The sequence below is a fragment of the Giraffa tippelskirchi genome, chromosome 1 (assembly GCF_054371585.1).
Source record: "Giraffa tippelskirchi isolate mGirTip1 chromosome 1, T2T-mGirTip1v1.2.pri, whole genome shotgun sequence".
Classification (NCBI taxonomy): domain Eukaryota; kingdom Metazoa; phylum Chordata; class Mammalia; order Artiodactyla; family Giraffidae; genus Giraffa; species Giraffa tippelskirchi.
This window is the reverse complement of record NC_137275.1, coordinates 21,476,768-21,503,383: the sequence shown is the minus strand read 5'-3', so window position 1 is coordinate 21,503,383 and position 26,616 is coordinate 21,476,768. Positions and strand designations below refer to the sequence as shown.

The 26,616-nt window shown below is 40.8% G+C and overlaps 1 protein-coding gene across 4 annotated transcripts in view; it reads right to left on the bottom strand.

The window, feature by feature from the left end:
• The window catches only part of ANTXR2 (ANTXR cell adhesion molecule 2), a 170,580-nt gene extending 146,295 nt beyond the window's left edge, over positions 1-24,285 (bottom strand). For all 4 annotated transcript variants that reach the window (XR_014080542.1, XR_014080540.1, XM_081583933.1 and 1 more), the window contains exons 1-6: positions 23,521-24,285; positions 22,813-22,884; positions 20,642-20,713; positions 2,086-2,167; positions 1,489-1,596; positions 1,292-1,360 (exon numbers count right to left, since the gene is read on the bottom strand). Coding sequence is in view for 2 of the 4 variants with exons in the window: in XM_081583933.1 (XP_081440059.1) it covers positions 1,292-1,360; positions 1,489-1,596; positions 2,086-2,167; positions 20,642-20,713; positions 22,813-22,884; positions 23,521-23,672 (555 nt within the window). In the remaining 2 variants the exon portion in view is untranslated. The remainder of the gene's footprint in view (positions 1-1,291; positions 1,361-1,488; positions 1,597-2,085; positions 2,168-20,641; positions 20,714-22,812; positions 22,885-23,520) is intronic.
• Between the last annotated feature and the right edge of the window lie 2,331 nt (positions 24,286-26,616).

The window sequence follows — 26,616 nt, the reverse complement described above, 5'->3', positions numbered from 1 at the left end:
TAGTTACATCCATCTGAAAAATTACACCAGAGGATTAATTCCTTGTCAGGAACTGACTGGAGTAACTGGTGTTACTCTAAATGCATCACAACAAAATGAACTGAGATCAGGCACAGCCCCTTTACAACTGGCCTCAAGTCGCAATTTCAAAACAGAGCTCTCCTAGCTGTAAATGTCATGAGTCACAGAAGCTTCACTCAAACTCAACCAAACATTTAAATGTAAAAACATTTTGTGAGTGGGAAAAAAAATTTAATACATAAACCCTGTAAACTTCATGAAATAAAAAGTTTTTTTAAGGAAAATCACTAAAGATTTTTCCAACAGACTTCCCAAATCTTAAGCTCCTAAGAGTCAAGTTTTCAATCAAACTAAAACATCTAAACAAGACTTGTCATGATAACCTTGTCAGCTGATTAAAAAGGAGCATGCATATTATTTTATTAATGTTCAAGAAAAATAGAGTTTTTCTTCAGTTTAATTAGTTAATGAAACCTATCAAAATCAGACATTACTAACACAGAGTTCAAGACAAGGAGCCATCTTTATAGAAAATCTTTAACAATTAAGCAGGTTTCCATGGTTGCTCAGATGATAAAGAATTCTGCTGCAATGCAGGAGATCCAGGTTTGACCCCTGGGTTGGGAAGATCCCCCTAGAGAATAGAACGGCAACCCAATTCAATATTCTTGCCTGGAGAATTTCATGGATAGAGGAATCTGGCAGGCTACAGTCCACGGGGTTGCAAAGAGTCAGACCCCACGAGTGACTAACACTGTGCTACTCAGGTGGCACTAGTGGTAAAGAACCCACCTGCCAATGCAGAAGACATAATAAGAGACACGGGTTTGGGTCAGGCAGATCCCCTTGAGGAAGGCATGGCAACCCACTCTAGTATTCTTGCCTGGAGAATCCCATGGACAGAGAAGCCTGGCAGGCTTTAGTCCACAGGGCTGCAAAGAATCAGACCCAACTGAAACAACTTAGCATGCATGAAAGTGTTGGTCGCTCAGTCGTGCCTGACTCTTTGTAACCCTGTGGGCTGTAGCTTGTCAGGCTCCTCTGTCCATGGGATTCTCCAGGCAAGAATACTGGAGTGGGTAGCCATTTTCTTCTTCAGGGGATCTTCCCAACACAGGAATTAAACCTGGGTCTCCCACATTCCTGGCAGATTCTTTACCGTTGAGCCACCAAGGAAGCATGCATGCAAGTCATTATTTAAAAATCTGATCAACTCTCCTTAAGACTATTATGTGATTTAGATTCAAGGCTGCAGGTCTGCTGTACTTACTTGAGCTTGTTCAAAGTCAAGGACACCAACACAATAAACTCTAGCCCCAAGGGACCTGGATATCTTTGCCTATTGAGAGAAAGAGAGAGGGACAGAGAGAGGGAGACAGGTGAATGACTCAAACATCAGGCTACACATGCAGAGACATACAGCAAAATACACTGGGGTGTAAAGAACAGTTTCAGTTCAATACTCACCTCTTTCTCTGCATATGATGGCACCAGACCGTCCAACTTACCATCTGTCAGAGCAATTATGATACTGGAGGTTTTTAAGCCCCTTGCTTTCTCAATTTGCTCATTTGCCTGAAAATAAAGAAAAATTGTCCAACTCACAAGTTAATCTTAACTTTTAACCAGCATGTTCCAGCAAGCTGAATTTTAAGCCTGGCAAAATCAAACTATTTCGGACTGGCTTTTAAAACAGGGCATTTTATATTAACTATTTTAATTTGAAATATACATATACTCACATTATAGAGTAATTACTATTGGGCGTAAATGATAAAGGTTTTTAGCCTTGGCTGACTATAACCACAGAGAAAACGTGGTTCTCTGAAAATAGTCGCAGAGAAAATAGAAAATTCCTTAAAAGACAAACTGTCATCTAAACTTCTTTTATCATGGTAAATGCTTTCTATCAGTCTTTCCCCTAGAACAACTAAAAGATATTTTTTTTAAATTTTAAGGTAAATATGTAATGGCATCTCCGAGTTCTACTAGGGACTTATAATTTATTTCATTACAGAGTAAGGAAACGTTCTCTCCCATACTCATAAGCATAAAAGAACTTACTAGCTTTAGTCCTTCATGGATGTATGTCTCTCCTACCGGATTAACACTTTTCAAATTGTCCAAGCCTTCACTGATTTTGCCTCTGAAAATAATACAGTATAAAATTAAACAAAAGAAAAATGAGGAAAGATCACAATAAGCACTTTTCAAAATGTGGCAGTTTTGCAATTAAGGCAGTTTTGCCCTGGGTTTTGAGGGCAGATAACACCTCATACTGTCATTTTAATGAGTATTTAATAATGTCTGTATTTTAAGCATAAAATCATTCACCAGAGCCCCACCCAAATTTAAAAATAACTTATTTTATTTCAAGGATTCTATTTTAATATTGTAGTGAAAATTATCAGACAAGTTCATCTCAGGAAGTTTCCAGGAAGCACAACTTTCAAAGTATAATCCTAATCATCCTTCTTTGTAACTCAGTCACCTCTGCCAACCCATGTTGATTGTCTCTTTTAATACTTGGTTCAAAATCTACCTATTCTGAACCTAACTAACTTCAGTACACTCTTTTTTCTAAGATGCCCCAAATATATTCATGTTCAACCTTCAATGCAATGAACAATTCTGTATCTTAAAAATATTCTACTTTAAAATAATTTCACTGATGTAACATTTTCACTTAACTAGACTGGAAGCCTACACTGGATTATCACCATGTCTATTATTTATAATGTATCCCCCAACTTTGCACTAATTACTTATTATAATGCCTTTTACAAAGTAAGTGTTCAATTAATTTTTTCAATCTACCCTAGGAAAAAAAATTCATAGTTCCACAGATGATGGAGTAAATTACATAATTTATAAACTTGTTTTATCCAAATATTTATGTTTTAATATCTACAGAAACAACTTAAAACTGACTCAGTCTGAATGCAGATAAAAACCAAATATTTGGTGCTTCCCAGAAATGAGTGGCAGCATGTCCTCAAGCATTAATGTTTGCTGCCAAAAGAGAAATGAAAAAAGACAACTGAAACCCAAGTTTACACAAACAGCTTTTGCCTGGTAAAAATCGCCTTCTCCATTTAGTTCAGATTCTAATCATCATCACTTCTGAGGACTAGGCAACACTATTAGAAGGCTCTAAGCAGAAAGAACTTGCCAAATGTGGGATTCAGAGTGGGAAGGTAGGTCTCTGCCTGCTTATTTTACTGAAAGAAGCAGAGCACTCTTGCCTGTATCCATACCAGCCACTGTGACATTCGAAGTTGCTCTGAACTGCCTCATTACTCTTGCAGCTGCAGAGTCATAAGAGAAAAAGTGTTCCTTGGCCATACCCAACAACATCAACATACATGAGCCCTGGTCTGTCACTTTTCAGAGTAACTACATAGTCTGTCAGCCTCTCCTCTAACAACAAGTATCCCTGGGACTTCCCAGGTGGTCCAGTGATAAAAAGCTTGCCTTCCAATGCAGGGGATGCTGGTTTCGATCCCTGGTCGGGGAACTAAGATCCGATATGCCATGGGGCAACTAAGCCCGTGTGCCACAACTAAGACCTGATACCACTAAAAAAAAAAGTGTCACCAAATGGGAAATGGCAATCAAAACAAGATAGGGCCTTTGAGGGATCCCAAGTAACTAAAAATAAGTTTAAATTTTCTCTATTAGTAAATGGTGAACTGAGAGATAAAAAATCATGTAGTAGGTGAAAAACACAAGTCATCCATTTATACTGTGACTTAAAGTTCTAAAGGAAAGCAAGGGAGAAAATGTTTAAAAATAAAAGAAGAAAAAATGTGTATGTTATGAGGATCAGCTCAAATCAATATCAGATTCACTGAGCTTGGCTTTAACGTTGTCTTCAACTACAACAAACAGCAATACCGAAACTACTTTGGAGTTTGTTGTGACTCTGTAGCCAAGGATGCTGCTATCAAGGCACACGAAATCCCCTATGAGCCCACAGAGCAGAACTTTCTTTGCCATCCCTGAGTGATCACTACACACTTCCTCTTTTCTGCTAACTACAGCTATTTCTTGCCCTGACTATCAGCAACTGCATGGTAAATGTCTTCCTCATTCAGAAAATTCTGTTAAGCTCATATGGTTATCATATTGCTACATCCTCTTTTCTAAGATCTTAACTTTTCTTTTTAGATGTTACTAATTTTCTGCAATGTTATTGTATTCTGTGTAACTTCAAATACTTTTTGGAAAGAGGCAGAATTTAAACAAATAAAATGGGATATGAAACCTCTGTTTGATTGCTGTTGCTATTGTTGTTTTTCTGTTGTTGTTGAGCATCAAGATACCAAAATCTATAATCAACTCTTTCTTCTTGACTTTATAACTATGTTGATTGAAAAGAGGGGATGAGGCAGAGAGGCAGGGGGTGGCAGAGGCAAAAATATATTGACTCATTTTTTTATCTAAAAAATTAACACTCTCAGCTCTGTTAGCATGCTTCAAATTTCTCTGCTGAGTAAGGGAAAGAAGAGATAAGAAGGGAAGAGGAAAAATAAGCAGACAAAAGAAGGGAAGGGAAGGAAACATAGCAACCACAACTGCTAGGCACTGTGTCGCATCAGTGGCCTTTCTCCATCCATAAGACACCTGGAACTGTGGAAGGTGTGCATGATGTCACAACTAAGGTGAAGATATATTTTATAAATAGTAGCATAATAAAATAGTTGGCAGAAAATTCTGACTTGCCCAACTAGCACAATTCAGGCATAATTTTAAGTCCTTTCTACTTGTGACTAAAGATACACATTTATAAATGTATCTCTATACTTAACCTGAATGTGCATTGCCTTAACTTTCCAGATTTCAAAGCTCTTTCTAAATTTCAGTCAATCAGTCTACACACATTGGCTAAGCACCCACACATGTGAAGACTGTGATCTTACACTGTGATATGAGGACAATTTATGTCTAGCTTACGGCTACCCTCTCACCCATTTACAGGTGCAATGTCATTCTCCACTCTGGCTGGACACTGGGATCACCTAAAAGGCTTTAAAAAAAAAATCTTCTGGACACTAATGGAAACAATTATAATTTGCTTGATGTGTGCTGGGGTCAGGGTATTTCTTGGAAATTCTCCAGAGTATTCTACAGCGCGGCCACAAATTACAAAACTTTGATCTAATCTAATTTAAAAACCTTTCCATGTTGTTGGAAAGGGCTTCCCTAGTGGCTCAGTTGGTAAAGAATCTGCCTGCAAAGCGGGAGACCCAGGTTCGATCCCTGGGTTGGGAAAATACCCTGGAGAAGGAAATGGCAACCCACTCTAGTAATCTCGCCTGGAGAATTCCATGGAATGTTGTTGGAATGCTCTTTTCCTTACCTATTTTGCCAGTCAGTTCTTCTACTAAAGAGGTTTTGGAGGTAACTAGGATAATCTTTTAAAATGTAAAATGCAGTTTCTGGGATGGATGACTTACAGCCAGAGAGAACATGGATTAATTCCAAGCCCAATCTCATTTTCTCAACTATAAAACAAAGAGGAAAATACCTGTACCACAGGGCCATTGTGAGGATTAAATGGCACATAATAAGTACTGGGCTAGGGGACTTCCCTAGTGTCCAAGGGTTAAGACTCCACATTTCCAATACAAGGGGTGCGGGTTCAATCCCTGGTCAGGAAACTAAGATCGCACAGGCTATGCAGCATGGCCAAGAAAAAAAAAGAGTAGAGTTAATTGTAGCTACTATGGTTGTTATTGACACTGGTCATTCCTCTGTTCACAGGATTTTGTTCACCCAGTTTACTTTCTTCTTGATTCTAAGGAGAGCTCACTCAGCAAACTGAGGGTGGAAAAAATTTGATAAAGACCCAAAAAGGAGGAGGGAAGGAATAGAGGAAAGAAAGTTTTATACTGAAGCTTTAGTGAGAACAAATTATATGGAAAGCTATAGAATAAGGTGGGAAGACTCAGGTTTGGAGTAAATCAGAAATGAACTAAAACTAGTAAGCTGTGTAAGCACTGGCAGTTGTTTAATTTCCTGCAGCTCCGTTTCCATATCCATAAAATGTAAGTAAGAATGGCTTCCCCAATGAAGTCTTCATTCACTCATTCCACAGACATTTATTAGGTGACTACTATCACATTTATGAAAGAGTTAGTCGCTCAGCGACCCCATGGACTAAAGCCCACCAGGCTCCTCTGTCCATGGAATTCTCCAGGCAAGAACACTGCAGTGGGTAGCCATTCCCTTCTCCAGCGGATCTTCCTGACCCAGGGATTGAACCCGGGACTCCCGCATTGCAGGCAGATTCTTTACCATCTGAGGCACCGGGAAGCCCATCATCTTTATAATATAATGTTATAATACTTGGCAGCTTTGAACATTTCAGAAAGCTGTGGGGTCTGGACAGAAGAGCTATTAGAGGAGATAGGCCAGAGAAAGGAAGTGGCTAGTGCCCAAAACAAACCCTCTCCACTACAGCTTCTCCTCTGCATTGCCAGGTTGCTCTTCTAGAAAACCTACAAACGGTGGCAAGCTGAGTTTGAGGTGACAGATGGCACAACGGATAGGAGTCCAGACTGCTCCAGCCAATTATCTACCACCGCATCCTTCAGCTGTTTCATGTTAAGCAAAAGTAACACCAACACTAACTCCACAGGTTTGCTGTGAAAAATCAAAGGAGTTGATGCATATAAAGAATTTGGTACAAAGTCAGTGTCACATAGACATTAGTTATTCTTTTATCACATGATGTGTCAGGAACTGAGCAGGGTCATCTGGCAGCCAGCGCTCGTTCTTTCATCATGCCACCCTGCATCATACCATGAATGCAACCCACAGGTTTTGACCTGTGCACTGGCCACCTTAATTCCCAGCTCTAACATTCACTGCTGCTGCTGCTAAGTCACTTCAGTCATGTGCAACTCTGTGCGACCCCATAGATGGCAGCCCAGCAGGCTCCCCCATCCCTGGGATTATCCAGGCAAGAACACTGGAGTGGGTTGCCATTTCCTTCTCCAATGCATGAAAGTGAAAATTAAGTTGCTCAGTCGTGTCCGACTCTTAGCAACCCCATGGACTGCAGCCTACCAGGCTCCTCCATCCATGGGATTTTCCAGGCAAGAGCACTGGAGTGGGTTGCCATTGCCTTCTCCGCTCTAACACTCACTAGTCTTAGTAATTTTGTGACTTTGCTAAGTTGTGTCCTCTCTGAGCTTGCATTTCTCCCCTCTGAAAATGGGAATATTGATAGTACTTATGTAGCAGAGTTGTTAAAAAATTAAAGGGACTATTACTTGTATTATCAGGGCTTCCCTGATAGCTCAGTTGGTAAAGAATCTGCCTGCAATGCAGGAGACCCTGGTTCAATTCCTGGTTCAGGAGGATTCACTGGAGTAGGGATAGGCTACCCACTCCAGTATTCTTGGGCTTCTCTTGTGGCTCAGCTGGTAAAGAATCTGCCTGCAATTCAGGAGACCTGAGTTCGATCCCTTGGTTGGAAAGATCGCCTGGAGAAGGGAAAGGCTACCCGCTCCAGTATTCTGGCCTGGAGAATTCCATGGGCTGTATAGTCCATAGGGTCACAAAGAGTCGGACACGACTGAGTGACTTTCACTTATTACTTGTAAACAGTTAGTATACTGCGTGGCACTTAAGTGTTCAATAGTCAATACCAACTGTTTATATCAATTTTCTGTGCATGCGTGCTAAGTTACTTCAGTCATGTCCGACTCTTTGCAAACCCCCGGACGGTACCCCCGGACGGTACCCCCGGACGGTAGTTCACCAGGCTCCTCTATCCACGGGATTCTCCAGGCAAGCATACTGGAGTGGATTGCCATGTCCTCCTCTAGGGGATCTTCTAGGGATCGCACCTGTGTCTCCTGTGGCTCCTGCATTGGATTCCTTACTGCTGAGCCACCAGGGAAGCCCAAGTGTTAGTTGCTCAGGAAGATCGCATTGCAGGCAGATGCTTTACATCTGAGCCGCCAATGAAGCCCATCAATTCACTGTACTGCTCTCTTAACCATTGAAGGTAATATATAGGAATTATCACCTTTGTTTTTCATAGTTTGGGAGCCTTATTTGAGAACTTCTCTTCACTAGTGCTCCTAAAACACATAGAATTTTTAAACTTTATATTAAGTTATACAAACTCCAACTCATATGCATGTGTTCAGTATTGCTCTTGAACAGGTGAATATCAGCAATCCCCAAATGTACTTCTATCACAGCACAATTTTAAGCTATTTTAGGAAAATTATCATTTCTAATAGATAAAACTTCAATTCTCACATTTCTACCTTACATATTAATTCTTAAAACTTTGAGAGTTTGAATTGAGAAATACTATTCAAAGTCATGAAAGTAAAAGGAAATGTGCCCATCTATTCCAATCTAACTTAAGAAGGAAATAATGACAATATTAAAATAATACAAAAAGAAAGTATTACTGTTGTTAATAAACAGTTTTAATCCATACAAAAGAATAAGAGGAATGAGGGTGAGAGGCTAATAATAAAAAATAAAAGTAAATAACACAGCATTCAAAATTTGCTGACATGGGTTATGGGTTACAGCAGAATCTAAAGACTAGTGCCAAAATTACCAATCTAATTTGCTATTTTGGTTACACACAAGGTTTTTTTTTTTCTCTCTTAGCTGGCATGTTTATTTCTGAAAGAGATTCATCTTTGGAGTTTCATTATTACTTTCAGTATAAACTATGGTACAGAATCTCTAAATATGACCTCTATCAATTTCTTCCCACTCTATATGCACCCATTCTCCCATCAAAAGTTGGAATTTATCCCCCATTCCCTTGATTCTGGCCCAGCCCTGTTACTATCTGGCACTAGAGCAAGGTAGAAGTGATATTCTTACACATCCAACCCTTAAGAGAACTGGAGATGCTGCTTCCGTCATCTCATAGTACTTGCCCATCTCAGTACTTGCCCTGCTCACCATGCTGTGAGAAGCACAGGCCACAAGCTGACGTCCCATGGAGGAAAACATATTATTCCAGTAAACAGCCCTAGCTGTGCTCCATAACACTAACCACCTTCTATGATTATAGCACAAGATAATATCATGTGGGACAGAGAAAGCTTCCATTTGAGCCATCCATCACAGAATAGTGAGAGATAACAAAATCAATGCTTAAGCCACTAAATGTTGGGGTGGTTTTTCATGATCACTATGCCTGCTCCAGGACTAAGTCTAAATGAGGCAGAGGACTTTTCCCTTTATGTACTCTTGGTAGCTAGCTGCCATACAAAACTTTTGATTACCCTGAAATCACCATGGTAGAAGGAGAACTAACCTAGCCATGAGTAGAAGTCATGTGTAGCAGAATGAAGACTCAGGTCAATAGTCCTAGCTGAGCTCCTAGACAACAGCCAGCACCAGCACCAACTTGTGAACCATGTGGGTGGGGTCATTTCAACTCTTCTAACCATTCCAGCTTTCTAGCTGACAACAGGCAAAGCATAAGAACTGCCCATTCAATGCACAATATCATGAGAAATGACTAGTTGTATTTATACCACGAATTTTGGAATAGTTTATTATGCAGCAATAGATAATCAAAATAAAAGTTGTGACTAAAGTAAAAGCTAAATGACCTTGAAGAGATGGATAGTAAAGACTGGAAAGGCAGTGAGCAAATTGTTACTGGAGGCTGTTTCATGCTCATTCATGTCTGTTGCATTCCATTGGTTAAAGTGAGCCATAGGCCCAGCCCAGATTTTTTAAAGTATATATTTAAATAAAAATACTTATATATGCATATGTAAATATATATAGTTAATATACAAATATATGTGTGTACTTATATATATATAAATAAATAAAAATACTTATATACACATATATTGTACCTATTACATATATAATCATATTTGTCTTAGTGGTAAAGAATCTGCCTGACAATGCAAGAGATGCGGCAGACCAGGGTTCAATCCCTGGGTTGCGAAGATCCCCTGGAGGAGGACATAGTAACCCACTCCAGTATGCTCACCTGGAAAATTCCTTGGACAGAGGAGCCTGGCAGGCTACAGTCCATGGGATCACAAAGAGTCAGACACAACTGAGAGTATGCACACACACACACACATATGCATATATGTTGTATGTATTCTGTGTTTCACTGGAGGTCACAAAAGAACAATCTATCACAAAAGCTAAAACTCTCATACATCTATGCTACCAAATGCCAGTTTAGATAACTGTATAAGCATAAATGTTATAGGTATGGAGGCAGAGGAACCAGAGATCAAATTGCCAACATCTGCTGGAGCATCAAAAGAGCAAGGAGTTCCAGAAAAACATCTACTTCTACTTTATTAACGATGCCAAAGCCTTTGACTGTGTAGATCACAACAAACTGTGAAAAATTCTTCAAGAGATGGGAATACCAGACTACCTGACCTGCCTCCTGAGAAATCTGTATGCAAGTCAAGAAGCAAAAGTTAGAACTGGACATGGAACAACAGACTGGTTCCAAATTGGGAAAGGAGTACATCAAGGCTATATATTGTCATCTTACTTATTTAACTTACATACAGAGTACATCATGCAAAATGCCAGGCTGGATGAAGCACAAGCTGGAATCAAGATTGCCGGGAGAAATATCAATAACCTCAGATATGCAGATGACACCACCCTTATGGCAGAAAGTGAAGAACTAAAGAGCCTCCTGATGAAAGTGAAAGAGGAGAGTAAAAAGGTGGCTTAAAACTCAACATTCAGAAAATTAAGATCATGGCATCTGGTCTCATCACTTTATGGCAAATAGATGGGGAAACAATGGAAAGAGCGACAGACTTTATTTTTCTGGGCTCCAAAATCACTGCAGATGGTGACTACAGCCATGAAATTAAAAGACGCTTGCTCCTTGTAAGAAAAGCTATGACCAACCTAGACAGCATATTAAAAAGCAGAGACATTATTTTGCCAACAAAGGTCTGTCTAGTCAAAGCTATGGTTTTTCCAGTAGTCATGTATAGATGTATAGTTGGACCATAAAGAAAGCTGAGCGCCAAAGAATTGATGCATTTGAACTGTGGTGTTGGAGAAGACTCTTGAGAGTCCCTTGGACTTCAAGGAGATCCAACCAGTCCATCCTAAAGGAAATCAGCCCTGAATATTCATTGGAAGGACTGATGCTGAAGCTGAAACTCCAATATTTTGGCCACCTGATGGGGAGCACTGACTTACTGGAAAAGACCATGATGCTGAGAAAGACTGAAGGCAGGAGGAGAAGGGGAAGACAAAGGATGAGATGGTTGGATGGCATCACAGACTCGATGGACATGAGTTTAAGCAAGTTTCAGGAGTTGGTGATGAACAGGGAAGCCTGGCGTGCTGCAGTCCATGGGGTCGCAAAGAGTCAGACAGGACTGAGCAACTGAACTGAACTGAACTGAACTGTACTTTATCCTCAAGAGATTATTAGCCAGGGATATGAAATGAACAAAACTGCAAACAAAATGTAGGAATACACAGAAACTTTATAAAGATTAGCCAGTTACATAACATAATTAAATATTGTTCTTGGAAAATAAAACTTAGTAGATTCAGTAGAATATGAGACAAAACAATCTTCTCAAGATGTTGTTCATGTCTATACAAAATTACTAATGCTTTATAATCCACTTAGCACTGTACTTTACCTGAGCAATTACAAATAAAGCATTTAGCCAAATGTCTGATACATAGTAAGTGCTCAATAAACTTTACTACTTCTGTCTCCTTCCATTAATAAACCACAATATTATATAGTCAGTTGGACAAAATTAGAAAAATTACATGAGGGAAAATCTGCCCACTCATTCAAATATACCCATCCTAGCTATCTGTTTAATTGTGTCATTATATTCTGTTATATAGCATACAGTGTAAAGAATAAATTGCAAAAGCAAACAACTGTTCCCTACTAGCTCAACTTAAAAAATTTTTAAGGGTTTCAAAAGAGTGAAAGATGATTTTTCAGACACAAACATTGCTAATACATTCTCTTAGGAACTCATACTTTATATAAAAACTTGCTTACTCTTTATCTAACATGCCACTTTAAGGTCAACATATGTCAAGGTCTCTGTGGTCCAGATTCCAGACCAATGATTCCAAGGTCAGGGTCCTAGATTCAAAAATATCTGCTTACAAAATGCCCCATACAATCTGGGTTTGTGAAAATTCGTCTCTAATTTAGTCTACACTTATACAAGCGAGGTACCCAGATGACACCTAAAGTCTGTATCTGCTGTTTCTTGTATGTTTATACCCCATTTCCTCATTCAACACTTTACTGGGCCATGAAAAAATGACCTCTGCATTTTAGCACCTTAGTGTGCCAGGTCTGTCTTCCAGACACGAGTAACAATGCATTCAACTTTCTAGAACATACTCATAAAGCAAACATGGGACTTCACTGAAAGCAACTATTCCCATATCCACGACTAGGGTCTGAGTTACTGCCATGCTCAGACCTCTCAGGATTAGCACAACGTGTGACCAGCACTGACTTTTCTCAACAGTAGAAATTACTTCCCTTTTAGAATCTGAACAAAAACAACTAGTCACTTCCTCTCACCACATCACTGGTTTGTAAGAGAACAGAAGAAATTTAGAGGATGAATATATCTTTGAATTATGACAATTCTGACTAACTCTGGAAACCAGCTAGAGAAAGGGGAACCAAGATTCTGAGGCAGTGGAACAGTTAGGTGCTCATGCTCAAGAGCCATACACAGGGGTGAATTCTGGCTCTGACTTAGCTGTGTCACTTTGAGCAAAGTCACTTGACTTCAAACTTCTGCTAGAATCTGGGCACATCATGGTGATGAGGCAGTACGGTGATAAGACCCAGATCCCATCTCAGCCTCAGCCTCCTTCCCACCTAGTCATCAATTGGGCTTAATCACCCCAACATTTTATCACCCCAACATTTCTACACAGTAGGAATGATTAGCTCCTTATAACAGACAAGGGAATTGGGTAGCAAGAGGTGAAATAACTTGTCCAAAGTTACACAGCTCGTATATAGCTCCTATGTTCTTCTGACCTAAAGTCCAATCCTGACGTTTACATTTTAACAAGCAACCTTCAGGACTCCCCACCCCCACCCCCAGGGCTTCCCTTCTGGCTCAGCTGGTAAAGAATCCACCTGCAATGTGGGAGACCTAGGTTGGATCCCTCGGTTGGGAAGATCCCCTAGAGAAGGGAAAGGCTACCCACTCCAGTATTCTGGCCTGGAGAATTCCATGGATTGTATAGTCCATGGGGTCTCAAAGAGTTGGACATTACTAAGCAACTTTCACTTCACTTCAGGACTCCCCAAGTTAACAGCTGAATATGTTCTATTCCTATTCAGGAAATCAACCCCGAATAGTCACTGGAAGGACTGTTGCTGAAATTGAAGCTCCAATACTTTGGCCACCTGACTCAAAGAGCCAACTCATTGGAAAAGACTATGACACTGGGAAAAATTGAAGGCAAAAGGAGGAGTGGCAGCAGAGGACGAGATGGTTAGATAGCATCACTGACTCAATGGGTTTCCCTGGTAGCTCAGCTGGGAAAGAATCTGCCTGCAATGCAGGAAACCCCAGTTCGATTCCTGGGTCGGGAAGTTCCCCTGGAGAAAGGATAGGCTACCCACTCCAGTATTCTTGGGCTTCCCTGGTGGCTCAGACCATAAAGAATCTGCCTGCAAGGCAGGAGACGTGTGTTCAATCCCTGAGTTGGGAAGATTCCCCTGGAGGAAGGCATGGCAACCCACTCCAGTATTCTTGCCTGGAAAATCTCCATGGACAAAGAAGCCTGGAGGGCTACAGTTCATGGGGTCAAAAAGAGTCAGACATGACTGAGTGACCAAGCACAGCATACCACTAACTCAATGGATGTGAATTTGAGCAAACTCCAAGAGATGGTGGAGGACAGAAGAGCCTGGCATGCTGCAGTCCATGGGTTTGCAAAGAGTCAGACAGGACTGGGTGACTGAACAACAGCAACAATGCTCTATTCCTAATGTTTATACTTTCTAACTCCTGAGTTCCATTCTGATACCAAGAGAGTTGTCTCTGGCTACATAAGTCAGTAATATTTCTTTTAAACCTAAGCATTTGTTTTTTATAAACAGTACATTATTCAAACAATATTGAATAACCTAAATGTATAGAAATTAAAAACATGAAGGAACCCGCACCTTGAATCTCACTGAAGGAACCCCCACCCTGAATCTCACTGCTAAGACAATATTGTTGTTAGCAATTTGTTGCTCATCTTCCAGACATTTTTTCCATGCATTCATCATCATACGCACATACCATAAAAACCATTAAAATTTTTGTTTTTGTTTATCATCTTTAACAGAGTATTCTGCAACTTGCTTTCTCAACTAGTATATCTTAGACATATTTTCATAGCAATATATATAGATTTTCCAATTATTTGAATGACTGCATAGTATCCAATTCTATGTATATACTCTAATTTAATTACAGTATCATCAATTGATGAGCATTTAGATTTACCACCATTTTCACTATTGTGAACAATGCTTCAGGGTTTTATCTCGCATATACCTATCTTTGCACATTGATGCCACTATTTCAGTAGGGCATAGTCCTAAAAAGTAAAATTGCTGATAGGAGACTTCTAAACATTTACAGATACTGACAAATTTCCCTGAAAAATGAATGAACCAATTTATAAATCACCAACCATCTTATCACAAGTAAATTTTTAACTTGGATTTAAAGGAATTAGACGAAATCCTTTCAAATAATAGAAATGTATATATTACTTACACTTCTTATATAAATTTAATCAAATGACTTATCTTTAATTTCCTAGAAGTTTGCCTATGGAATATTTTTTCTTAAGTAATTGATTATTATTCTCAGGTCAAACAAGTATACGACTTTTTCAAGTTGGGGACAAGTATATCAAAAAGAGAGTTGAAAATGTTTGCAACTGATCTATAAAAATAGGAATGAGAAGATTAGCGAATATAAATCATCATTTATTATTTCTCGAGGAGAGAAAACATTTGATAGCAGTTAATAACTCAGGTTGTAGAATCAGACCAACCCAATCATTCATTCAACATATATTTACTGAGCATCTACTACATTTCAAGCTCTGTTATAGGTGTTAAGATATAGAGGTGAAGGTAAACAAGACAAAGAAGACCCCTCTGTTCTCATGCAGTTTACATCAGGGTTATGGAGATAAAATAAATCGATTAATTAACAGAACAATTTCAAAAAGTGACAACCAAATAGAGAACTGTGAGACATTGGGAAGGTGAGGTGGGATTGCATCACACCCGATGCCAAGGCAAGGCCTCTCAGGGGAGGTGACGCATGGGATGAGGCAAGGGAAGACAAAGAGCAAAACTGCTAGTACAGAAACATGCTTGGCCCGTTCAGGGAAGGGAAAGGTGGCCAGTGGGCGAGACTGTGGCATACAGTGTTAGGAGAGGATTGGATGAGCAGTCAGGTAGGGCTTTTAGGCCGCTGGGAAATGCATGCTTTCTACTCTAAGCCATCAGATTGTCTTAAGAGCAAGTGTGGCATGATCTACTCTACATTTCAAGAGACCATTCTGGCTAATATACTCCTCATCACTGATTAACTGTGTGTCCTTGGACAAGCTACATTTCCTTTCTCAGCTTCAGTTTCCTCATTTATAAAGTTGAGATAACAGTATCTATGACATGGAGTTGATATAAGGGTTAAGTTAAGTAATGAATGGAAAGCATTTTACACAGTATCTAGCACATAAAAATGTTCACTAAATGTTTCCAACTAAATCGCTTTTACCTCATTAAGATTACACTGAACAGAACTAAGCATAATTCACTATCACCAATTATTCAACACAATAACTAAAAATATCCTTTATAATGAGTCTTGATTCAAATTCTCTCTCTAATACTGAGAGGCTGGATATTTCCATATTAAATCAACACTCAGTATTTTCCTTACTGGATCCTATAATACAGCCCTAAGTTGTATGTGTTTGTGTACACTCCTCACTATCACACACAAGATTATTCATCCTTGTGTTACCTCCAGAGCCCATAATGCTCAAAACATGGTATACAGGGTAGGCAAAGCAGGATGGTGAGTAGGTGAGTGGAGGGATTACCAGATATATGGAGGATAAAGAAGAAGACTCTTGAGAGCCCCTTGGACTGCAAGGAGATCAAACCAGTCGATCCTATAGGAAATCAACCCTGAATATTCACTGGAAGGACTGATGCTGAAGCTGAAGCTCCAATACTTTGGCCACACGATGCAAACAGCCGATTCACTGGAAAAGACCCCAATGGAAAAGACTGAGGGCAAAAGGAGAAGCAGGCAGCAGAGGATGAGATGGTTAGATAGCATCACCGACTCAATGGACACAAATCTGAGCAGGAGACAGTGGAGGACAGAAGAACCTGGCATGCTACAGTCCATGGGGTTGCAAAGAGTCAGACAGGACTCAGCAACTGAACAAAAACAACAATGAAGAATAAAAATCATGAGGGCAAAAGAAGAGAATGTTTCAAACTGAAATATTCAAAATAATAATGTTTTTAGGACTTTCCTGGTGGTCCAGTGGTTAGGAATCTGCCTGCCAATGCAGGGGACAGAGGTTCGATCCCTGATCCAGGAAGATTCCACATGCCACAGGGCAACTAAGCCCATGTGTCACAACTACTGAAGCCTGTGTGCTCTGGAGACCATGCTTCACAATGAGAGAAGCCACTACAATGAGAAGCCCTCACATTGCAACTAGAGAGTAGCCCCCACTCACCTCAACTAGAGAAGGCCCCCATGCGGCAACAAAAACCCAGTGTAGCCAATAAATACATACAATTTTTTAAAAAAATAATGGTTTTGAATCATGAGCATATAAAATGGATAACTGATCATTTCTCGCCATGTTAATTCTTCTGTTCATGCATTTACATTGTACCAGACTTCATGATGAAACCCTAACAGAAGAAACAGCCCCACTGTAAGGACTCACTGCCTTCTAATCTTGCTTCTTCTCTACTGAAGATATTTAGCAACACTTTGAAACTTGAAAGAGGTACTTCTCATATTTACCAAGGTAAGGAAGAATTATGAGGAATAGAAACAAATTGTGAAACCTGATATATTTGACCTTTGCATTTTCCATCTGCTCAGACCTCTAAGTATGACATCAAGAAAGTTCATACATAGAATTCCCCTTTCTAGACTTTCAAACAAGGATCCCCAATAGCTGCGGCAACATTCGTTTGGTGATCTTCCAACTAAATATGCAAATGGTTTCTACACACTTAGAAGGCAGGAACAGAGACGCAGATGTAGAAAATGGACAGGTGGACATGGAGAGAGTGGGTTGAATTGAGAGATTAAGCTTGACATAAATACATCACCCATGTGTAAAATAGATAGCTGGTGGGAAGCTGCTGTATAGTATATGGAGCTCAGCTCAGTACTCTGTGGTGACCTAGAGGGGTGAGATGCTGGGGCAGGAGGTGGATGGAAGGAGGGGAGGAGGGGAAAGGGGTTGCAAGGAAAGGGAGGTCCAAGAGGGAGGAGTTATATGTATACATGTATACATATAGCTGACTCACTTTGTTGTACAGCAGAAACACACAACATTGTAAAGGAACAATACCCCAATTATTTTTTTAAAAAAAGGGGGGGTATAATGAATGAAAAGTGACCTTATATCCAAATATAGAGGACCATAGAAATCTGAAAAGTTACTAATTTAATTAAATAAAATTGGTAAAAGAACAACTAGGTTCAGAATATAATCCTTTAGTGGAAACTGTTCTGTAATATACAAAATACTTTTCTATGCATTGTCTTATTTTTGATCCCCACAAATCTCTTAAGAAAACACAGTAAAAAAAAAAAGAAAGAAAACACAGTAGATTATGCCTGCAGTTTATACACATAAATACTGACACAATGAGAAGATGATTTAACCCAAGTCTCTAATCAGTAAGTAGCAACACTGGAACTCTAACCCAGGCCTTGTTAGTGTATATTCTGCTACCCCAAACTAATGGAATTTGGCAAACAGGGAAATTTGTTAAAACTGAACTTATTTCTATTTAAAAAGAGACAGAAGAGCCAACTATGTTTTTTTAAAAGTTGCAAGTAGCATTATATTAGAATTCCTCCTGGACTATTATAAACCCTTTCTAGCAGTACAGTAATCCCTTTATATAAGGATAATGCCTCCCCATCATTAAAATATTGCACACTCCCTAACTGCAGATAATAACAACAACACAAAGCTTTCTTCTCTTGATACATATATGCCAGACTCTGTCTTACATTGTCCACACTCACTGACTTCAATTTTTACAGCAGTCTTATGAGGTAGGTATTATTATTATGACCATCATCATCATCATTATACAGATGGAAAAAAGTGAAGCATAAAGAGGTTGTCACTTGTCTGTGACCATTTAGTTAGGAAATTGATTCAGCAACTTTCAGCTGCAATATTATGCTGCCTCTGGATACAGAAGCCTCTTTATCCCAACCTCTGCCTTATCAGATTCAACCAATGATAACAGAAAATCTTTAGTGAGATTCAGTTCAGTTCAGTCTCTCAGTCGTGTCTGACTCTTTGTGACCCCATGAACTGCAGCACACCAGGCTTCTGTGTCCATCACCAACTCCTGGGTTAAAATTGTGTTGGTAAGATTGTGTACAGTAATATAAATTTACTATTACTATAGTATATAGTAATAGTAAAAATTGTGTTAGTGAGATTAACACAATTTAAACCCTTTCCATGTCTGCTGATGCAATACCAATCTTGCTGACCTGTGATTACACCATCAAAGTGCTGGAGAACTCACATATAAAGTACCTAACAGAGAACCTAGCACAAAGTATTCAGTTAACAATTACTGAGAGTTTATTGTGTGTCTGGCAATATTCTAAATGCTTTTCCCTATATATGCACTCCACAAATGTTAGCATGGTTCTCTTTTTGTCTTAACAGATGTGCTATGTATATGCTCAGTTGCTCAGTCGTGTCCAATTCTTTGTGACCCCATGGACTGTAGCCTGCCAGGCTCCCCTGTCCATGGGACTTCCCAGGCAAGAATACTGGAGTGGGTTGCCATTTCCTCCTCCAGGGGATCTTCCCGATCCAGGATCAAACCTGCAGCTCCTGCATTGGCAGGGGGTTTCTTTACCACTGAGCGACCTGGGGTGAATCAAAAGCTGTTTCTTTGGAAATTAAGCTGGGCAATGGAAAAAATTCTTTTCGTGAAGACAAGGACTGTTATATCAATGGGAATAAACAGCTGTTGTATTTAGGTTGTTAGGGACTACTGTTGCCCCGGCCTTTGATGAGACCCAGATGCACATAAGAAAGTACAAAACGAAGTATCAGAGAGGAGACTGAGGTCATAAGCTGGACTCCCCACCTACAGAGAGATTTCCTCTCCAGGAAAAGTAAAACTTAAAGCACAAATACATTAGAAGTTTGATGGATTTTCCAAATCAATTCTGGGAATTTTAAATAAGTTACCTCTGTAAGCTCTTTTAAACATTATGCGTTCTCGACATTTTTAAAAAGTAAAAAAAAAACAACTTTATTTAAAGGAACTATAAACACAAAACTTCTCAGAAATCCACATATTACACAGAACAAGGTACAACAGCCTTCCTTGCTGAAACTACAGTTTGAAGAAATTTGTTTTCACAATAAAACTAACCCATTCATTTATTCAAGAATTGATCAAGAACTACCTTTTGTACTTTGTGTTAAATGAAGTAGAAAATCTCCCTTCCCACTATGGAAAGAACCATTCTTTAAAATGTCAATGACTACTTATTTTTTTTAACTTTTTATTCTATGATGGAGTATAGCTGATTAACCATGTTGTGATAGCTTCAAATGGACAACAAAGGGACTCAGCCATACATATACATGTATCCATTCTTCCCCAATCTCCCCTCTCATCCAGGCTGCCACATAACATCAATGACTACTTCTAATTTGCCACAATGATTAGTACAAGTGACACCAAAATGGTCATATAAAATATTATGACATTGATTTGGGGGAAAATTTTATATATATATATATATATATATATATATGAAATTAAATTCAAATTCATAAATACATATATTTATAAAATTAAAAGCAAGTTCTTTCATTATGGTAAACATATTCAGCATCAGTGGATCTCAGAGTAAGTCTAAAGACACAGGATGTCTGCTCCATCTAGTAAATTATCCAAATAGATCCATATCTTTCTCCTCCTTAATGTTCTTCAAATTCCTAGTCGATTAATATATTACATCTAAACAAGAAAGATGTAGAACTACTTACAGTAACAGAGAGGGGGAAAGGTGGGAGGCAGTAAACACACAACTAAGGCAGAGATCTGGGTCTCATTGTACATTCCACAGCAACATGAATATTGATTTCCAGATTAGCTGCTCTTTTACGTTATTCATACGTTCTTTTCCCTCTATTAGTGAAGAGAACTAAATTGTCTGTGTACTTGCTTGATTCCACTGAGAGGCCTGAATCACCATTTGGAAATATCCATCATTCCTTTAAGATTAGTCTCTACTAAAAGCCTGCAGCGAAGTGATAATGCACTAACCTGTCTCCGGTTAATGGCAAAATAATGGTGGCTTGAGAAGAAAACACAATGAAAGATAACCTCATTTGAGGGCTGCAAAATAAAAAAAGAGGCAGTTAAAACATTTTTAAAAGAAATATTGATATAATACAGATGTATAGCTAGGGAGTCTCATTTAAAATCAGTCTCACTGAACAGTCCAGGCTTCTTTTAAATGGAACCCCTAAGCAGATACATGAACTCTGCTCAACATTACCATTATCACATAAGTCATTCTGGATTAGTCAGTGCTGCTCAGCACTCAGGCACTCCTCTCTGACCCACAGGGCCACTTTAGGAAGAAATTACCTAGAAAGATAAATTCCAGGCCAGTGGAATTTTTTTTTTTTTTTTTTTTTTGCAGAAAGCTCTTCTTTCTTTGGCGTTCTACCTCATCTCCTTCGAGGAGGCCAATCCCTTCAGAATGATTATCATACCAAGCCAAGGGCTGGAGACAAGCCAGTTTGATTTAATTACCACAACTATAAGAGGAGTTCATACAAGTTATCCTGAGGTAGGATTACTTAAAGAGTGTCAAGGACAATGTGAAAGAGAAGAACAAATCACATTTTGATTAGACATGTTCAGTTCTCTAAGTCTTAAGCATCATACTTCCGAATGGCAACAACTGCCCTGGTTAGTTACACCTTTTAAGCTCTAAGCCTTGATCTCACAGAATGATTCCTGTTGCAAAGACACTTTATGAAATGTTTATTAAGATCTGAACCTGAAGCTGTAACACTCAGCTCTATAAACTGAAGAGCAGAATGATACCCAAGGGTTATACATATTTGAAAAGTCATTCTCTTCAGTAGTCACCCTTTACTCACTTCCTACAATATATTACGGGTTAGTAACTGAATAACTAAACTTGCACCAGAGAAATGTGTATTATAGAATTCCAATTTGTAAACCAGACCAAATAAGAGCCCTACTTCTTGGAAATGTACTGAAATGACCCACTGCTTTTGATCAAAATCTATGAGACACTCTGCACACACTTGGATTAAATCAGAAAATTTATCAACAACTCTTTCTTCTGCCTTTGACACTTAAGGATAAAAGGCCTTGTTTATTTTTCTTTCCTAGACCAGTTTACCTTAGACCCTGTCCAGAAATGAGCGTTATACATGGCTTCTTAAATAAGAGACTGATGGCTGAACATGGACAAGCATACATTTTTATAGGGATAAGCTTACTGCTGCCAATAACTGAAAGCAAGGATTTCCTAGGCCTCTACAGATTGTTTGAAGTTACTTGCAACATGACTTTCAAAATGTTTTGATCATCCAAGCCTGTTTTAAAGAAAACATTTGGGCTAACACGACTGAAAGAAGCAATATTTAATGATACAGCTCCTTTTCATGTCCTTTCCATTATCTTGATAAACTTGCAATTCCTCATTGCCTTTTTTCTTCTTTTAAAAAAAAAAAAAAAGGAGGAGGAAAAAAGCCTCAAGAGTCTAGTGTCCTAGGGTTACTTTTAAATAAGAAAGCCACTAATTTCTGGTTACCTCTAAATAAGAGAGCAAGCTGGATATCATAGCAGTTATGCTTTTTATAGGAGACAAACCAATCTTTCCTAGTAAGGCTTATTGCATATATAGAACAGTTAAATTTTAAACCAGCCACACACCCACACATTGTGTAAACACAAGTCATTTCTTTAAACACACACACACACACACAAGTGCCTTTTCTGGTAGTGGGTTATTAACACATGCTCATTTGAAGTTTACCAACACTTTTTTTTCTTAATGAGGACCTCAAAAATGCTAAGGATTGTGTGGAATGGAAAATATATTATGAGTATTATTAGCATAAACTTTTAAAGTGATAAATTATGAGAAAGCATAAATTAAATTCAAAACAGATGAAAACTCAGAAAGGAAAAGACATTTGGAATCATATCTGAAGATACTTCCCCAGAGCCTGAGCCAAGTTTCTGGGATCCAGATGAAATAAGCCCTCAACAACTGAAGGGCTGTCCTAATAACAGCGTGTGTGTGATAAGACCTTGAGGCACTTAAAAATCAACAACAGTAAAGGCTTTCCCTGCAAATGGTTTCCAAAAAAGGATACCCTATCTAGCCTTGGGTCTACTTGCCTCTACCTCAAACTCCCCTGCTTAGAAAAGGAAAGTAGGAGAAATACCTTACAAATCTCTCTGTAAGTTGCTGGACAAAATTGTAAATTTCAATCCAGTTATTTGCCACACTCCCAGACCTGAAAAAGGAAATTGAAGGAATCAGAAAAACAACACATTTATAGGGGTGTAACCTGACCTCTTCTTCAAGCCAAATTAACAGTATCAGCAGCTGAAAGGTAGGTGCTACAAGAACCCAGGAAGTCTACCCATCTTCAGGGACCACAAGCCTGCTAATTGTCTGGAGTAAGATCCCAGCTCTTCAAATAAACAGCCTTCCTTAGAAGGAAATGCAAACCACACTGAGTACGTTAACTTTAAACTGCCGAGCTACAATGAAAGTGCTGTCATCAGGATAAAACCCGGCAAACTTGAGCCAGTGTGAGGCGTTGAGGACTGAGGGACCCAGAAAGAGTCTTATGTGGGTCCTAGGGTCGCAGAAGGTTACCCAAGTGACCGCACTCCCATTTCCCAAGAAACCCCACCACTGGCCAGCAGTGACTGCCCATCTCCCTAGAGAACCTAGGCAGCTCGGGGCTCCTCCTATCACCCCGCAGCCCGCACAGATCCGAAAGCGCTCGCCTCCGGGCGCCCATCACCGGAGTTACCCCTCACCCCTCCCCAGATGGCACAGACATCTCAGCTTCCCCCCACCACAGCTCACCACTCAGGGCCACTCTCCCCAGGAGACCCTGGATCCCTTTTCCCGCACTCACTTGTCCAAGACGAAGTAGAGATCAAAGGCTCCGTGGCAGGAGGGCTGCTCCTGGGCGCTCAGCAGCCCCCCGGGACCGCTGAGAGCGAGCAGCCACAGCCCGGGGACCAGCCAGCGCCCGGGACAGCGGGCCGGGGAGAGCCCCGCCACCATCCTGCGGCCGGGGGTCTGCGGCTCCCTCCTGCTCGCAGCCCCCCTCGGCTCGGCTAGGCTCCACTCGGGGGCGACTCTAGGGTGGTGGGAGTGACCAGGGACGCACCCTGAGGTGGTGGGGGATAGCGAACCGTTTAGGACGCCGGCGCCTGGGTCAGCGGGACCCACTGACTGACAGAGGGAGGGAGACGGGGAAGGAGGGAGGTCCTAGGAGGACAAAGGGAGACTTCGCCGCCGCCGCGGCTGTCGCCGGAACTCTTGACGAATCCCCGTGGAAGAGCGATCCGGCCCTCCCCCTCCCGATTCCGGAGAGTTCCTGCAGACGACCGGGGCCCGCGGCGACTGCTCGCAGAAGTTCCTCCGCCGCCTCGGGTCGAACCTCCAGCCTCCGCTCGGGAGCTCGGATCCGCCGGGAGGGCCGCCCGGGACGCGGCCGCCGCCGCGCACACTTGAAAGCGGAGGACCCCTCGGTTTGGGTTCCCCGCCTCCGCTCGGCACTGCAAACTTTCCTTCCTCGTACTCGGTTCTGGCACCGTGCTGCGGCCGGGCGGTCCCCTTTAGGGGAGGAGGCCGGGCGGCTCCAGAAAAGCCACTCGCTGCCAAGGCCAGAACCGCAATCCGGCCGGGTCTCCGCGGTGGCAGTGTGCGCCCGAGGGCGGGGCCTGAGCCGAGCCACACACGCACACTTGTGGGTTCGTGCCGAGCCGAGATGACTAAGGCTTGCCAGCTTTCGGAAAGGAGAGAAGTAGTTTAGAAAAACAGATGTCCTCTACAAACTAAACATCCCCCCTTCCTGTACCCTGCAGGATCGGCCTGTTGCAGCAGCTGTGCAGTGCAGCCCTTGGCGGGGTTGGGAGACTGAGGTCTAGCGGTCTCGAGAAAGGGCATGACCCGTCGCTCTGCCCCACCCCAATTATCGCGAGCAGACTTGCTGCTCCCTTATCTAAAGAAGGCAACTTCCTCTTTTTTTTTTTTTTAAATAAACCTACTTCATTTTTTCATCTCACTAAGCCTAGAAACTTCTGTGTGTGAGGGGTTGGGGGGAGTAAGGGTGGAAAACTCTTCAGGAGTGAACTGTTGTACCTCAAAACATTGCATCCCACTGACATTCATCTCAAGCTCCAGATATTAAGAATTTCATCTCGGAGCCAGCTGGGTCACCCTTGCCAAACTTGCACAGGAGCAAGAGTTCGCAGGCATTTTGGATTCCCTGCTTACCCATTCTGCACTCAACCTCTCCTCTCTGCCCCCACCACAACCTGTCTTCCCCCGGTGGAAAATGGCTTTTAGAACCTAATCATCTCACCGGTATGTTAGTCGCTCAGTCATGTGCGACTCTTTGTGACCCCGTAGACTGTACCTCCTCAGGCTCCTCATCCATGAGATTTCCCAGGCAAGAATACTGGAGTGGGTTGCCATTTCCTCCTCCATGGGATTCCTCCTCCACCCTGGACTGAACCCTCCTCTCCTGAGTTTCCTGTATTGGCAGGCAGATTCTCTACCACTGAGCCACCAGGGAATCCCTCTGGTATACACACCAGTGATTGAGAGTAACGTTCAGTGTCACCTCCTCTTCATTTGAATTAAGTCAAGGCTTTATGATAAAAAATTCATATAGTACTACATTACATGTTGTCTCAGCAATTTAAATAGTTGAGGTGAATATTTATCTTTTCATTTACATTGTCATTGACTAGGACCAGATTTGCAAGCTGTTTGAAGATAGAAATCCATCATCTAATTATCTACTTTATGAGACACAGGTTCAATCCCCGGATCAGGAAGATCCCCTGGAGAAGGAAATGGCAACCCACTTTAGTATTCTTGCCTGGGAAATCCCATGGACAAAGAAGCCTAGCAGACTATAGTCCATGGGGTTGCAAAAGAGTGGGACACAACTTAGCACCTAAAACAACAACTATATGCCTGGCACTGTTCTAGGACCTAGAGTTAAAGCTCAGAATGAGATAACAAGCTCGAGTTTCCATGAAGCTTGCAGTCTGGTTGAGGAGGAAAAACAGACAGAAATACATAAGTAAATGTCCATATAGAAGGTGGCTCACAGAGATTTAAAATACGGTCATATGATGGAGAAAGACCAACTAAATGACTAACAAAGAAGGTAGCCATTCCAAGAGCTAGAGAAGGAAACATTTCCAGTGACTGCAACTTTCCAGAAGTATTAGCTTAGCACATTCAATAAAGAGAAAGAAAAACCGTGTAACTGGAGTTTTATGAGAAAGAGGAAGTAAGAGGACCAGACAGGGGCTTGTGCTTCGTAAACTGTGGTAGAGAATTCAAATATTTTATATTATTGTGCAACTGAAGTCCATTAAAGGAGTTCTAGGGGTGGGGAAGGGGATAAATTGCTATGATCTATGGTTTTTATAGATCATTATAGCTGATATGACACAATGAATTTGGAGACAGCAAGAATGAAAGCAAGAAAACCAGTTAGGAGACTAGTGCAGTACCAGGGCACAGTAAAATGGTACCTTGGACCAACATCTCTGCAGTGTCTGAACATAAAGATAGGAACGGGTAAGAACTTCGGTAAATACAGGTAGATCTCCAGTTTGGAAATGTCTGCCACTTAGAGATGGAAATTCCACTATCATCTACTGGACCTACTACTTCTTACCTGACAGGGTAAGGCAGGTATTGATGGGCCAAGTGGCTAATTGAGTGGAAGATAACTTAACAAAGAAACACAAATCCTCCATGGTTATCAAGTAAGTGAGCTCCAGGGGGAAAAAAAAGTCCAGTGAGAGGGATGGCTATATTACCAGCACCTAATTTTGTGCTCTTTGGTCTCATATTCTCTTAAGTTTCTGAAATTCTGATTCTTCTGCAGCCATAAGGCCTCCAGGAATATGCTGCTACCTCTCATTTCAGATTTAGGCCCTGTTGTGGATACACTGGAAGTCCCATGGCTCAGACGGTA